Source organism: Etheostoma cragini, chromosome 17 (genome assembly GCF_013103735.1).
Source record: "Etheostoma cragini isolate CJK2018 chromosome 17, CSU_Ecrag_1.0, whole genome shotgun sequence".
NCBI lineage: Eukaryota > Metazoa > Chordata > Actinopteri > Perciformes > Percidae > Etheostoma > Etheostoma cragini.
This window is the reverse complement of record NC_048423.1, coordinates 5,343,524-5,358,946: the sequence shown is the minus strand read 5'-3', so window position 1 is coordinate 5,358,946 and position 15,423 is coordinate 5,343,524. Positions and strand designations below refer to the sequence as shown.

At 38.9% G+C, this 15,423-nt stretch overlaps 2 protein-coding genes and 1 long non-coding RNA gene across 3 annotated transcripts in view; 1 reads left to right on the top strand and 2 right to left on the bottom strand.

Moving 5' to 3' along the window:
* Positions 1 to 87: 87 nt before the first annotated feature.
* On the bottom strand, positions 88 to 5,417 carry mtrf1l (mitochondrial translational release factor 1-like). The gene is made up of 8 exons (XM_034897580.1): positions 4,242 to 5,417; positions 3,937 to 4,016; positions 3,586 to 3,690; positions 3,147 to 3,225; positions 2,504 to 2,667; positions 1,872 to 1,989; positions 833 to 969; positions 88 to 613 (listed from the first exon to the last, which is right to left on the bottom strand). Exons 1-8 carry the CDS (start codon positions 4,669 to 4,671, stop codon positions 404 to 406), a joined length of 1,323 nt encoding a protein of 440 aa, XP_034753471.1. The 5' UTR covers positions 4,672 to 5,417; the 3' UTR covers positions 88 to 403.
* Positions 5,418 to 6,857: 1,440 nt separating this feature from the next.
* fbxo5 (F-box protein 5) lies at positions 6,858 to 10,416 on the top strand. Its single transcript, XM_034898801.1, has 6 exons — positions 6,858 to 7,018; positions 7,601 to 8,244; positions 8,587 to 8,757; positions 9,058 to 9,148; positions 9,350 to 9,568; positions 9,906 to 10,416. The coding sequence occupies exons 2-6, from the start codon at positions 7,625 to 7,627 to the stop codon at positions 10,164 to 10,166; spliced, it is 1,362 nt and encodes a 453-aa protein (XP_034754692.1). The 5' UTR covers positions 6,858 to 7,018; positions 7,601 to 7,624; the 3' UTR covers positions 10,167 to 10,416.
* A 699-nt stretch (positions 10,417 to 11,115) lies between these two features.
* Positions 11,116 to 15,423, bottom strand: part of LOC117960694 — an 18,250-nt gene continuing 13,942 nt past the window's right edge. The window contains exon 3 of the long non-coding RNA XR_004660205.1: positions 11,116 to 11,126. This is a non-coding gene — a long non-coding RNA (uncharacterized LOC117960694). The remainder of the gene's footprint in view (positions 11,127 to 15,423) is intronic.

Sequence of the window (15,423 nt, the reverse complement as noted above, 5' to 3'; positions counted from 1 at the left end):
ATTTGTCTGCATCACATGCTGCTGAATAATTGTAAACAGAAACAGATAATCAGGTGTTGGTAGGAATTATCAACTAATGAGACATTATTACAGATCATGTGTTCGGATCACTCCATAGTTGGGTCATTTTATTAACCACTTTTGTGTTTGTGCTGACATTGCTGTCACTGTCACACCCTGGACATGCGTACAGACATTAAAGTGGCTATACTTGTTTTGTTTGGCGGAAGCATTAAGATTTGGTCACCCTTTTAATCCATCATGGTCCTTTATCTCAGTTTTTCTTGCAGGATTTGAAGCGGCATAGGAATTACCAATGCTACAGTGTTTAGCATGCTTTGCTAAAACATGTAGCAAGAAGTTTCCATTCTATCACAATCCATATTTGTCAGATCCAAATTCATCAGCTGTCCTGGTTGTTTTCTCCGAGCAGTTCTGCGAGCATCTCCTGGTTGGAGAATTCCTGTAGCGCGGAGTTCATCTCGTCCAGTAGATCCTCTCCCAACAGGAAGCTCTTAATGTCGTGCACTGTCATGCCGATTCGGTGGTCTGTTATACGGTCCTGGGCAAAGTTGTAGGTTCGAATCTTCTCTGATCTGCCTTTGGTGCCAATCTGGAGGTGAAAGATGAGGGTGAAGAAGAAAATGGCTAAAGTGTCCAGGGGGCCAGGGGTTAATTAAAATTAAAACTTCAATGTCCTAGATGTTTCACAAATAAACGTTATTCATAATTTGAAGAGAAACCATCACTTCCCTCAAATGCATTTTATATTGTACTTTAATGTCTCCACCTGTGGGTCACATTATACTGTATATATCTTACTGTGTCTTACCTGTATTTTACGCTGGTTGTAGCGTTTGCTAGTCTCCTCCTCTAGCTTCATGCTGTACAGTTTTGCTCTCAGAGCCTTCATGGCTTTCTCCTTATTCTTTATCTGTGACCGTTCCTGCTGGCACTCTGCAACCACGCCTAACGAACACACACAAGTATTAAAGTACTATTCTTATGTGGGTAAGTTTTACTCATTTCATACCCACTCTTCAGAGAAAGACAGACCTATGCAGACAGACCGCATTTAAACTAACTTTGATTGTTAAATATATGACATAGAACCTCATGTGAAGAAACAACAATATTATAACGCTTTATAAAACCTCCAACAAATTTGTTTAGCTGAAAGTGAACTGACCATGCTTCAGGCTAGGGCTGGGACATATATTGATATTGATATATGAGGTTAGATATTGACTTAAATTTTGAATATCAGAGTGTTCTACATGTTGTATCATTTGCCATTACCCACCTAATCATTATATCCACATTTTCAAAAATCTCAATGTGTATTTTATGAAAGCACCAATAGTCAACCCTACAATGTCACCGCATTATTAATATTAAGGTATTTGTTTAAAAAAACAAATGCAAGCCACATCAAGCAACTCAGACATGGCTTTGGTCTGTATCTATTTCCTACATTTATAAAAACAAAATTATTGTTTAAAAACTTAACATTCAGGGAAATGACATGGGAAGAGAAGGAAGTAGCCTTTTCATTTATGGAGAAATTTAAAACAAATCTCAATTACAAATGGCTTGGCCTTGGCTCTTTGTTGTGTTAAATTGCACCTTTCCACACAATATCAAGTTTTTTTATTAACAGTACTGGGGTGCACAGAGTCAATATATAACTTAACGATCATAAATACAATCTGTCAAGCTTTATAAGCTTAACGTTAAGTAGGAATGAAGCCAACAAAGGCTAAACATGTTTTTCCACTTGGGAATGGGCTAAAGATCTGTTCTTGTCCCACTGTGTAATAAGCCAAACTGAAATGTATGTTTTATCTATTACAACGCAAGGTGTTATTTACCTGTAGGCAGATGGACTATTCTGACTGCACTGTCTGTGGTGTTGACATGTTGACCTCCAGCTCCACTCGCTCTCTTCGTTTCTATCCTCAGGTCCTTTGGGTTAATAGTGAAAGAGATCTGACAAGAAAACACAAACATTCATAGTTTATTTACAGGACATCTAAATTAACAGTATATGTGCAGAAGAACAAACCTACTCCTATACATCCTACCCGCATGATAAATCAGTGTTAAAATAAAGAAAGGAGGCCAAAGCATGCATCATCACTGTACAAAATAATTTTTTTTGCAGTTGGATTTCGTAATGCTCCCAATAACAGATTTAACAATAAATGTCAAATATACAACAACAACAACTAATAAAACCTCAGAGTAGAGTGCTTTCACACAAAGTTATACTCACTGTGGGATATGTGATATGTATATTCCATTAGTGCGAAATTCAGATAGAATTCCATCCAACATCTCATTTCAACAGGAAATATTCATATATGTCTCAAATTAAGGAAACGAGATACTCTCCAAATGTTTTTTTTGTTTGTTTGTTTTTTTACTTAATCTGTAATGATTCCTGTAGGAAAGCTGTTTTTTTAAAACTGGGTTGCCATCCATCCATCATGTAAAGCTGTACCTCCGTGGGTTGGGGCAGTACAGCCACAGTCATGGTGCTGGTGTGCATTCTGCTCTGTTTTTCAGTCTTGGGAACCCGCTGAACTCGATGGACTCCAGACTCAAACTTCATCCTCTTGTAGCTCTGAGGGCCGCTGATGCTGGCCGAGGCGTGACGTAGTCCACCTGGTCATAGGTTGGCAATCAGTACCTACTAAAATGTTACTGGTGACTGGTAGCAATTACATGTAGTTATTTCAAATGTTTATTTAAGTGTATGCATTACCAGCCCCCTTAAAAAAATACATGTGACGCTTCTACTGCTGTCTCTTTTTCACACAGGGTATACCTTGATGGCCAATCCAAGTCTGTGGCACAGGATTACTTACTTATTATTTTCAGTCACTAGATAAGACACTAAAATGTGTGTTTGTCCACTCTGATTCACCATCTGTCTTAATCACACTCCAGTCCAGTTAAGGTGTTAACATACATAAATAAGTTTCTGTTTTATTGACTAAGGCTTTAAGATAGCAACCAATATGATGTCGCCACCTCGATACAACTGAGGGGACAACGGAAATGTGTTGGAAAACTGTTTGGTATGATCTGGGTAACCTGAGACCTTAATGTGGTTATAATTACAAGTGTCTGTGTCCGCTGACCTATTTCGCTGGTCATGTGCTCCAGGATGTCGAAGGACCAGCCGTGGTGCTGAGCGTAGCCCTGGTACATGTCAAACACCTTCAGAGGAGACAAATCAGCATTTAAACACACAGAAAATTTAGTTTTTTTTGTGTTGCTTCATTATGAGCACTCTCTTCTTCACATCTTGAATCCCTCTTGTGTTGTCCTGATGTAAAATCATATGGTGTTCTGAAGCAGAGGCATTCCCAAGAAAACATTCCTTTCTGTGGGTTGCAATTACCAATTTACATGGGTACCAATGTGTCTAACTTATTTTGTAATGTATTGATTTATTTATTGTTCTCTCTCTGAATACATATGCATTAACTTTCTTTTTCAGGTATTATTTAAAAAAAGTCCATAATCTTAACAAGAACTGTTTAACATGACAAACACTATAAGGAAGTACTCACGGACCTCATCAGTAAACAGCATGGCTTCCTGACCCCCAACACCTGCTGTAACTTCCAGGACAAGGTCACTCAGATCCGCCTCTTCTTCAGGAATCAACAGATCCAGGATCTGATAGTTGAAGTAGGTTGATTTAACAAAAACAAAAAACAAAAAAATACAATATGTCAATACCTGCATGTCTGAAGTGCAGCCAGTACAGGGACAAAAAAGAGCAAATGGAATGACCTGGAGTTTGCTCATTGGTTTAACATTAGCTCTGGTAAATTCCCTATCACCCTACTAATTCTTTTTTATGCATTTTGCTACTTTATGCTTCTACAGCTTGTGGAAAAAGATTTAATGTCACAATTCTACCTTTTGTCTAAGATGTTGAATATCTTGCAAACATCCTTCACTTTCCAGCTCAGCCAGTTCTCGCAGGGCTGGGTCTTCATCTTTGAGGGAAATCACAAAACATACAGTGATCTAGGGTTGTATGATATGACAATAATACACAGACAATATCAATTTGCAATACATTTTCCTGAAAAACTGACTGTGCCACTACTGTATATATCACTATGTATCAATATAGAGTGAGTAACATCCGTGTTTGAATCCTGTCTACTTTTATTAAAAAAATGTATTGTCTTTGTGTGGCAAAAGCAGAGCAGTCTCACCTTTCAGGAGTGTCTCGGTCTCAGCCATCTCTTTTTGTTTGGTGTCCAGCTCTCTGATGCATTGGATAAGAGGAGCCAGCAGGGACACTTTGGTCCTCTTGACCCTCAGATCGTCCTCACCGAACTGCTCCTCTGTCACATTGCTGTTGACTGCTCTCAAACAATCACTGTACTCTGTCTCCATCTTCTTGAGGTATTCCTGCAGAGACCTCTTGGCAAAAAGCTCATCCACAGAGAGTAACTTGGCCACCATCAAAGGTGTACCAGTGTGAAGACTTCTTGTAGTTCTTCCACAGTCGTTATTGGCGTGTTCATGCGAGCTGACAGTTTGCCTGATGACATTTGGTGATTTTTGCAAACAAGGCATCCACAGACTAAAGACGCACTCATTTCCTTTCGAAATGAGGTTTTTGAGTCTTCTGTAAGCCATTGTGTAAGCAAATTTGTTTGGAAAGTTTACTGTGTGGCAGAATAAACATATCCCGATATGAATTGGCTTTGGCACGTGTTCCTTAAATTCGGAATAAACAGTCGGCCAAAATCCGTTACAATTTTTTATGATTTTATATATTTTTAATTGTTTAACAAAATGTTTGCCACTGTAATTGCTATATTAAGATATATTATGTATCTGACAAACGCATTCTTTAATTCGGCAATCCGGCATATATGTATTACGACAAGTAGCGCTTTATTTTGATTAAGTTTTAAAAAATGTTTTGCGGGCTTAGCTAGCTACATCACCAAGCACAATCAGTTTGTGCGGTATTTCTGTTGAAGACGACTAACATAACCTAACCGGATTTTTTAAAATGTGGAATCACAAAATCCTAATATATATTTGGGCTGCATTTCAGCCCAATAATTCAAAAGCATTTGAGAGCATTTGAGAAAATAAACAACTCACTGAGTGTTTCTAGCTAGCTAGACATGACTATGTAATCTTGAAATCAAAAAACTAACCGCCAAATGCCTCCGTTAGCTATGTCTTGTTATCTAAAAAAAATCTATATCGCTGTAACAATAACTAAACCTGTCCCAGTCATACATTGTCTAAAGATTCTCTAGCAACCAATTATTAATGCTTGTAATACAAATGTTGTTCCTTTACCACCTTGTTGAAGGGCGCAGACATTTTGAATGTGACACGCATGCGCAGTATAAAGAAATCTTATCTTTGTGGTATTCAAGTCATGTATCTGTTTACTCACTGATCTGATCTGATTCCGGTAGCCTAGACGCCGCTAAACATCAGAATCAGAATCAGCTTTATTGACCAGGTATGAAGACACATACGAGGACTTTTCCTTTGGAGTATAGTTGCTGACAATGTGCTTACACATTCAAAACAAACCAACAAACCAACAATATATACACACTAATATATACACACTCTAAACAGAAACAGTGTAGATAGATGAGTGCAATGAAGAGTCCAATAAAAATTATTTAAATGTGGAACATAGTGCAAAGGGTACTGGGATAAATAATATTAAGTTATTATATTAGAATATGAACAGTCTGAACATAAGCGTATAACTGCCCTCCAAAGGTTAAGGTTTGAACTACATTCTTACAGTCCTGTGTCATGCATGAACAATATATTGGTATGCAAATATGTTAAATGTCGGTGCTCAGAAGGTGCTCCCTCCCCACATCTACATAAACAACCTCACACTTTCTCTGTCTCTGCCTGTCTCATTGGCTTCAAATAGTTTTCCTATTTCCTTATTTAACTTTTTTGCAAAAAGAAAAAGAAAAAAAGACCTAATAAAGTTTGGTTATGTTTTGGGTGAGAATTCTGCCATTGTGTATGTTGTCTTTCCCTGTCATGCACAATATATACCATGAAATGAAATGTTGAAAGTGAAGAAAAAAAAATGTATCCAAACTAGCACATAGGCTACTGCAACTTCCCCCCTGTCTGGTTTCAGTGAAAGAGCCACTTCACACATTCCAGGAGGGGGTGGGAACTGAACTGTCCTGTGAAGACCAGTCTTTTAGGAAATTTTTTTCTCAAACAGTGGGATTCGTGACAGAAGTTTGAAGTGGACAGCTAAAGACCTTATGAAAACTCGTTATCTATAAAGCCGAGGCGAGCTGCGCGGATTCAAATATTGTTATTGATAATTGTTGATAATGTTTAGCCAAAAGAAAAAGAATAGTGGATGTGCACTATTTAAAACTAAAACTGGATCAGAAATATACACCTAGACTAGGACTATCTAAATGTTGCTGTGTATTTAACATGTGAACCCTGAACTCCTATAGCAACATTAAGCTATAGAAATATGATCTTGATGTCCACCGTTCACTATCTATTCAATAGACCTGCTTGTATTGTTGAGAGCCATTTAATAAAAACATTTACTTCGTGTGAGGTTTACTAGTTTCAGAAACATCAGTAATGTAGATATGACACAGTTCATGTAGGTTTTATCGGTTTTATCCATAGACATACAGTCTATTTATCCTTATCATTCGTGTTTCACGTCGGGTGGGAAATACCAGTGGGACCACGTTGACTGCGCGCTGACATCACAAACTTGTCGAAATCTCAGCGCCCATTGGTTGATGGTTTAAAAGGGCAGAAGCCCACTTCGTTGTGATTGGTTTGCACCTTTTGCGCACGGATTTCAAATAGATGCAGCAACTGGCGGATTCTCAGTTGTGGACTGTTTAACTTGGGTACAGCGGGTGTCACTCGAAAGTTAGCTCAGCGGCTAAAAGGAGGGAAGCAACAGTCTGTTTTGGATAACGATATTACCAAACGCCAGGTAAGAGGCTTAACCTAATATCTTCCATCCTTTGAACTGCTAATATTAATATATACAAGTTTTACAATGTTCTAATGTTAGTGTGCTTCTTATTTACAAGCTACCGTTACTTCCCATACACCCCACAGTGCGCGCGTAAATGCAGTTCAGTAACGTTAAATTTGGTCTTTTTAACAATGAAACATCATCTGTTAATGTGTAACAGATCATAACGACTGAGGGATTTAGTGGAAGAACCCACTTATTATGCATTTCAATACTGCAAACCGAAGGCTGAGTACTTTCACGTCACTGCTAGCATTACGTTTCCGCCAAATCTAGCTAGCTAGCTACATCGCGCCAAAATCAATTATTTGAGAAAATAGTTGGCAGAATAGGTTCCAACTACATTCAAAGTTTCTTTGTCAACAGAATAGCATTATTGTTGTATGTCATTTTCTCTTCATGTCAAGAAAACATACTAGCTAGTTTACTACGATTAGCGGTAGTTAGCTAAGATGGCTTGCATGAGAGAAGCCATGTTGCTTGACAGTCATTCAGTATTTATCTAACATAATCTACTTAATTGTCTCTTTCATCCAGAAATATACATACTGCACAGTGTATATGTTCCACTGTAAGAAAGCCATCATGAAATGCCCTCGATACGAGGCTACCATGGTCAACAAAATGGAGAAAAGCTCTGCTGCCGTAGAATCCAAGGTGCTTAACCTCAAAGCTTCCCCAGTAAAAGAGCCCATCCCCATCAAACCTCAGTGTCCACCTGCAGGAGTGACGACAGTGTTATCGCTCAACAACACCACTAGAGCAGTCCACAACAAGGAAAACAGCACCAGCAGGGAGCAAGACCGGAATCTGGATGAAGGGTTTGAGGACAGCGGCTATCTGTCTCTGCACAACAGTCACATTGATGATCATCATGGGGATACAGAGGATGAACACAGCCAGGGAAAACCTACAGTAACCCAGCCTTATGCTACTGCAACACACCAAGAAAAGACAATATCACCAAATAATTCTCCCTCCAAATATAAAGGGAGGACAGACTCTAACCCTCTAGCGTCTCTGGTGACAGCTTCCACTCCTGTGGATTGTCAAAAGAGGACAGCAGCACACTCCCTGTCATCCACCCCGTCAGACCATCACAACGACCCCAACCTGCCTATACTGAACTTCCAGCGGGCCGTGTGTGAAGAGCTTGCCAAGAGCTATAAGAAGAATAAAAGGTAGGATTATATTCTCAAGAAATTCTTTACTCAATGCTTGATCACACACAGGTATTTAGAGGTGAGGATACAATCAGGATATCTTACAATTCATAATTTTAAAAGAATTGTTTTTCTATCATTGTTCTATATTCATTGAAACCACATCAAGAGTTAGTTCTGTAAACATAATCATAAACATCCACTGTTCCTTTTGGTAGGATTTGTTAACATTAGACAGACTTAACACTAGAACACATGCTTAAGAGAAATGTTAGGCTCTCATTTTGCTGGGTAACTCTTAGGGCAATGTAGCCCAGCCCATTAAATAAGTGAATGATAATTGCGTTTCTGTGTTCTCAGGTATGACTGGAGCATTGTCTCAAAGGTAGCAGAGGATCATCTATTGGACCGGGTGATCGGAGGCCAGATGGGCCGGGAGTACGTTGACATATTTTCATGTCTTTTGTCCAGAAACATGAGAAGCATCCTGACCAACATCCTGGCTCTGTTGGGAGACATGGACCTCATTAGGTAAATTTACAAATGCTTCACTATGTGGAGAGGGTTTTCACTCACAAGTAATGACCAATGTGCAATTTTAATTCCATTTTAAGGGTGTGTAAGGTGGCGAGTTGTTATAGTCTGCTTAAAACACAATTAGCAATTGCTGTAAACAAATAAACCAGTTGTTGTCATCTTGTTGATTAAATGTTTGTGCTAGTTAGACAAGTTAGAGAAATGTAATGATACTTGTCAGGAATTCTACTTTCTCTTAATAGACACCCCTTTTTTTGTATAATAATCACAAGTTCATGTTTGCTTGCCTCACAGCTGTAGGAAAGTGAGTAAGACATGGAGGAAGATCATCTGCGAGGATACACCAGCTCTGAGCAGGTGTCAAAGAGCCGAGCGGGCACTCAGGGTGAGGAAACTCACACAAATCCACACAGTGCACTCACTAAAGAGACATAAGATGAGTTAGTTGTACAAGTCACAGCATATTATGTACAAGATTTGCAGGTATATTTGGTTAAAAAGCTTTAAAGTACTAAATGTGTCTGAAACGTACTCCATGTGTCCTTTCATGTTTTAATATGTAACCTATTTTCTATTAATTTTCAAGGACTCAAAGAGCTCTTTGAGACAAAGGAGTTGTAGTCTGACAAGGGATGTAGCCGTGTCCAGGGTGGTGCTGTCCTGCATGCAGACCCTGGCCTCCTCAGGTACTCCATCTTCTTCATCCTCATCCACCCCGAGCTGCAGGGTTAACAGACCGAATACCCACTCTCAGAAGCACCAAAATGCCAACAACCAATGTACACGATTCAATGAATACATGCAGGTGAGCATTTGTATATACATTATTATTTTCATTATTGATTATTTCCCTAATGAACCCATTAGTCTTTAATGCATCAGAAAACACTGACTGCCCATCAAAATCCCTAAAACCCAAGAGGATGTTTATTCACCCACAAACTCAAGGATATTCAATTCAGGAAAAGCTACAAATTCCAGTTGAACAATGACGAACAAGTAAATGATAGTTGCTTGCTGCTCCAATATATATATATATATATATATATATATATATATATATATTATATAGGTCTACCATAAACGCTGCAAATTTTGGACCCCAGTTTTAACAAACCTGCACGTTTTGCTCTTCTGTCCAGGCCGCCAGCAGGCTGAAGCAGCACGAGTCTCTGCGTCCCTGTAAGCGCTGCGGCTCACCAGCAACACATTCGCCAGAGGTTCAGAGAGCCACATGCACACGTCCCAGCTGTCGCTTTGACTTCTGCACCCACTGCCAGGAGGCCTTCCACAACTCCACCCCCTGCAGAGTGGTGCAGCCCCGACCCTACTTCACCACCCCTAAAACCACCCCAATCCTACCAGGCAGCGCTCGCAGCAAGAGGAACGTGAGGCGCCTGTGATGAAGCTTTACTGAGTTTTTATTCACGATATGTTTTAACTGGGTGGGTCATGTTTCTCTTGGCTGATGGCTGCTAGCTCGGACAGCGAGGAACGTTTTAACACGAGCTCAGCCTGGAATGGCTTCTGTATGTGCACTCTGGCGCTCCAATTTACTGAAGCACTTGTGGTAACACTGCTGGGACAATCAACCAGAAAGTGTCATCTTGCTAAAACTGTTGTCGTCTGTAAGCGACCAACACATCTGATGCCAAAAAAAGAAAAGAAATGCAGACTATGCTGTAAGTTGTACAATTTTATTATGTTTTAAAATGAAATGGATGTAAATATATTGTATTGTCACTTTTTAAATAGTGTGGATGTTTTTAAATAAATGTTGGTCCTTATGTTCATATTTACCGTATTTTCTGAAAAATAGACGTTTCATAAAACTTCTCTTGTGTTTTTGTGATTCTTTGACGTGACATTTATGCCAGAGCTGACTGCAGGTTCAATTTTACTTTCACCAGTAAAATGAGAAAGAACAAATCAGTCACTTTAGTTAGTACATTACGATATAATTTTTTTACCGTAACAAGTGATGATAATATATTTGCGACTGCAGTTTAGAAATTATACCTAAGATGCTATGCCAATTTCATATTTCTGAGGAAAAACAACAGCTGGATACCTCCTGTTATGTTATTTTCAAAACCTAGAGAAATTAACAATGTGTGACCTTTTGTAAGATATATATATATATATTCTCCTCTTATAAGTATATTGTCTGCAGCTTAAGAATTCTAACATGCAGGTTAAAGTGTGTACTGTTAGGATTATCTGAAATCACATTTTAACGTTAATATGACATGATAGATTTTGTAGCCTAAAGCACTCTGACAAAGTAGTCACTTATTCATCCTTTAATGAAGTGATTTATTCTTTTGCATATTTTATGGTGTAGATCCTAATGAATCTTTAAACTTAAAGGAAAACAAAGTTAATTTCCCCTTTAACCATCTGTCTGCATTTGCAACTTTTTGCTGACTGGATGCACTTCTGCCAATTGTTTGAATACTTTGATTTCTTTTTTTTCACACTATATAATGTGTTTTGCAAAACACTTAACACAGTGCAGACACTTCAAGTTAGTTTTCAGATAAGAGTAATGGAGGAAAAATGTTTTTCTAGTGTGTGAGAATATGCAGAGGTAAAATGTATCTTTTCTCTAATCAGTATGAAGTCACTTGTCAAGGGCCAAACTGTGGATTAGTCAAAGGGAGTATTTCAACAGCTGGGATGTCATTGTGTATGTGAACAAGAATTGTCCAACATATTGGACAGCGGGAGGGTCCATCAGACTGCAGTGCAGGTTTAAACGAATGCTTTAAATCCCTGTTTTACTGTCTTGGATGAGGGGTTATCTGTGACAGAATTTTCTTTTGAGATACAAGTCTGGGATTTACATTATTGTGTGAAGAGTGATTGTGTTACCCGTATTTCCAACTGTTAAGACAAGGTTTGTTTCTAAAACGAAGAAAGGAAAACCGTAAGATAAGGCCATGTCTTGATTTTCTTTAGCAGAGGGCAGCAGTTTCCTCCTCATCTCTTGATTAACCTGTACTGTGACTCGCCACCATTTTTTATATACAATAAATGAGCTAAATGTATGGTTTTCACTGCTGTATATTACAATACAACAATCATTTTATATGACAGACTGCAACCACTAATATCATTGAAGAGATCAGACCATAGACACAATGGAAACAATTTCGCTTTCAACATTTAGTCAAATAAAAAGATGAATTAACAAATCACATAATTAATTTGATTTAGTTATTTTAAACAAGGAGACATTTTCTTTTCTTTCTTTTCTAGTTCTTAGTTGCACTGACAGATTCAATTTAAGTGATTCAAATGTTGCTTCCATACAAATGCATTTCAGAATCAGAAAAAGCTTTATTGCCAAGTATGTTTTTTTAAACATGCAAGGAATTGTTTTTGGTGTTGTAGGTGCATGTCATACATTCTCTAAATATAAATCAAGTACTAGAATATAAACAATGTAAGTACAAATAATAATGTGTACATTATATTTATAATGCCCTTTACAAATCAAATGAAATCTCAAAGTGCCACAGTAGCAAGGAGTTAACAGTTCCCAGAATATAGCAAAATCAGCAAATAACAATAAAACACCATAAGAGTAAAATTAAGACTATGACTGTTAAAAGGCCTTTTGAAATAGGAATGTCCTTAGGCCCTTCTTAAAAATCTCTACAGTTTGTGGGGCCCTTAGGGTCTCTGGGGGTGCATTCCACAGCCGTGGGGCGACTGCCTAGAAGGCCATGTCTCCCATAGTGGAGAATTTAGTCCTTGGTTGGTGCAGGCAGTAGGTGGAGATGGAGGATCGGAGGTTTCGTGAGGTGGTGTCTGTGTGTGTCACAGGGGCGCTTGGGTGTCTCATCTGGTAGAGCAGGCGCCCATATATAGAGGTTTATTCCTCGATGTGGTGGCTGCAGGTTCAACTCCAATCTGCTGCCCTTTGCTGCATGTTGTTCCCCGCCCGATCTCCGCCTTCCATATCTTTAGCCGTCCTATAGAGATAAAAGCCTAAAACGACACCAAAAATTAACTTTGCAGAAACCCTGCTTGACCTCTGCAGCATCAATCTTTGTCATTCTTTTTGTCATGTGAACCCCTTAACTTTACAGAGACTGAATAGCTGGAACACTGTTTAACAAGCAGACCATTGAAAAAAAACAACTTTTCTTCCAGTAAACCATGGCACAAAAGTCTGTAAATTACAGTAAATTCAGCACGATATCGGTCCCTGATAAAAGTTTTTCACATTATATTTGATTTATTGCTCTCTTATTATAGGCTACTAGCTTGCATGCACTCACAGTGTGCTTTTCTGCTTCATGAGGAATTATTATGCCTTGTTATGAGCAGAACCAGCTTGATGATGTGATTTTTCATACCAAAGCTAATAAAATTGCACCTCTGCACATTGGTCATTTATTATAGGTTAGCTTTTATTTTTAGAAAAATACCTTTTACATGACTTGGAGCGTTTGGGAAAATACCCAGGTAAAACTCATCACCCTGTGAAAAATTCCTCTCAAGATAAAATTAGCCTCAGACAGTTTTACTTAAAAGTGAAGTTTGTATTTGTCATTACTTTTTAGAAGTTTAGCATCACTGACATTAGATAGTTACCTCTGACATTTGCAGGATGACCCAGTTGTTTCTCTTGTTGCTAAGTTTGTGTGTGTGTGTGTGTGTGTGTGTTTGTGCGTGTGTCTGTTTTGATGTGATGACACATATAAACATCAGTCAACTTTATGTGTTCCCTCTTGCATGAAAATTATCTCTGTTCAGCCGGACGTCCGGTGACGTAAAACACCCTCCTTGTTCTCAGAGCCTTAGAACAGAAAGACCTTGTATGCGCCTCTGTGATATTTACCCTTCTCTTCTGTCACTTTTTGGTAGTTTCAATTAGTGTGTCCATCGTGTCAATCAAACTACTGGCCCTGAAAATGTAAGTAAACAAAAAACATAGTGCTTTAAGAGTGACTTTGAATCTGAAAACATTTTGTGACTGGCTTTGATTACAACGGCAGGCTGCTTCTCTGGATAGCACACGGTGATGACAAGACTCCATAAAGAAAGTAAGTCTAGTTCCCAAAATGTCGAGCTATTACTGAATGGGCCCACTGGGCACAGGCCAAGGGGCCCAAGGGTCACGAGCTCTGACTTAGAAAATGTTACAATCTTACAAAGAGACATTAAATGGCCACAAAGATACACAAAATGACCACAAACGATGCAACATTACTAGAAAAAGACACAGAATTACTACAGAGATGCATGCGTGTGTGTGTGTGTGTGTGTGTTCATGTGGAAAAACTCTTTCAACACGCAAACATCATTCAACTGCAAAAATCCACTAATGTGCTCTTTTTTCAAAACAACGCATGCCACATGACTTCAAATGTTCAAATTTAAACCACAAATCTGTTGTCTAAAGAAGAGCTCAGACGTGTGGAGAAGAGCAGCAGCTGTACGCTTAAACTGTAAGAAAATGTCATGATGATGGAACCAAATGGACTATTTTGTAAAACGTCAGGGAGGCTGGTGTCACTGTGGTAAGCAGCTGCTGATTAATTTGTGCTATGGCCTTTTACTCCGTTAGAGACTCAGGATCATTTATCTGCAGATGTATTGATCGGCTGCTGAACCGTACAGGAACACAATCAGGATGGCTGCTGATTGTAAAAGTCATTAGAGCCGGCTTCCTTGGTGTGTGTGGATGTGTGTGTTTGTGTGAGTGGTAAAAAACACGTGTTTAAAGTGAAGTCCTTCCATAAAATACGAGACTATCCCCACATCTGATTAAGTTATTGTACATGAAAGGCAAGACCTTTATTTTTTTTTTAATTTCCTTTAAAAGTGTTTTCTTGACAGCAGAGTGGATCCATATCTTTCTTTTCCTCATCAGCCATGCTTCTCTCTTCTTTTCTGTGTCTAGTCTTCTGTTTTTTTCTGCTCATCCTTTAAAGTTTAAAGTCTTTTTTCTGCTTTTTTGCATAAATAACTCACTTCAGCCCACAGACAGAGGATGTGTGTTGTTGTAGGACAGGGCATCATCCGGACCATGTGAGCTGTGTGTGTGTGAGTGTGCGTGTGTGTGTTTGTTTTGGTTTGTGTGTGTTTCAGGTTGATGATCATGATGCACAGTGACTTCTGCATGTCGTGTGTCACCAAAGTTGAACTGTAAAAAAGCCCTGAAACGAAGCTGTCACTTGAGTGCCTGCAGAGAAATGAAGCAGGAAGTGAATACAGTCCTCAGAATGAGGCTGAGAATGGAAAATGAAGCCTGGCTAGTGACTTTATCTAAAAAAGGTAAAACAAATATGCCACGTGGCCTACTGCTGTGGGTGAAAAGCAACCTCTAGGTCAGAAGTCAGAAAACAGATTCTGTTCCGTAATGTCATTGGTGAGTAGTTTGAAGGAATGTTAAACAATAAGATGAGCTTAGTTTAAGATTGACATTTCATTTTCGTTTGTGCACAGTTTTGCAGCCTCGCCAGGTAAAACTGGCAGAACCTTTGCAGTCTGGAATAGGCATTAGTGATGTGGTATGACCTGAAGAGGCTCACAAAGCACTGTTGATGTATGGGTGTCTCCAGCAAGTACACTCACCGGCCACTTTATTAGGTACACCTATCCAACTGCTCGTTAACACTTAATTTCTAAGCAGCCAATCACATG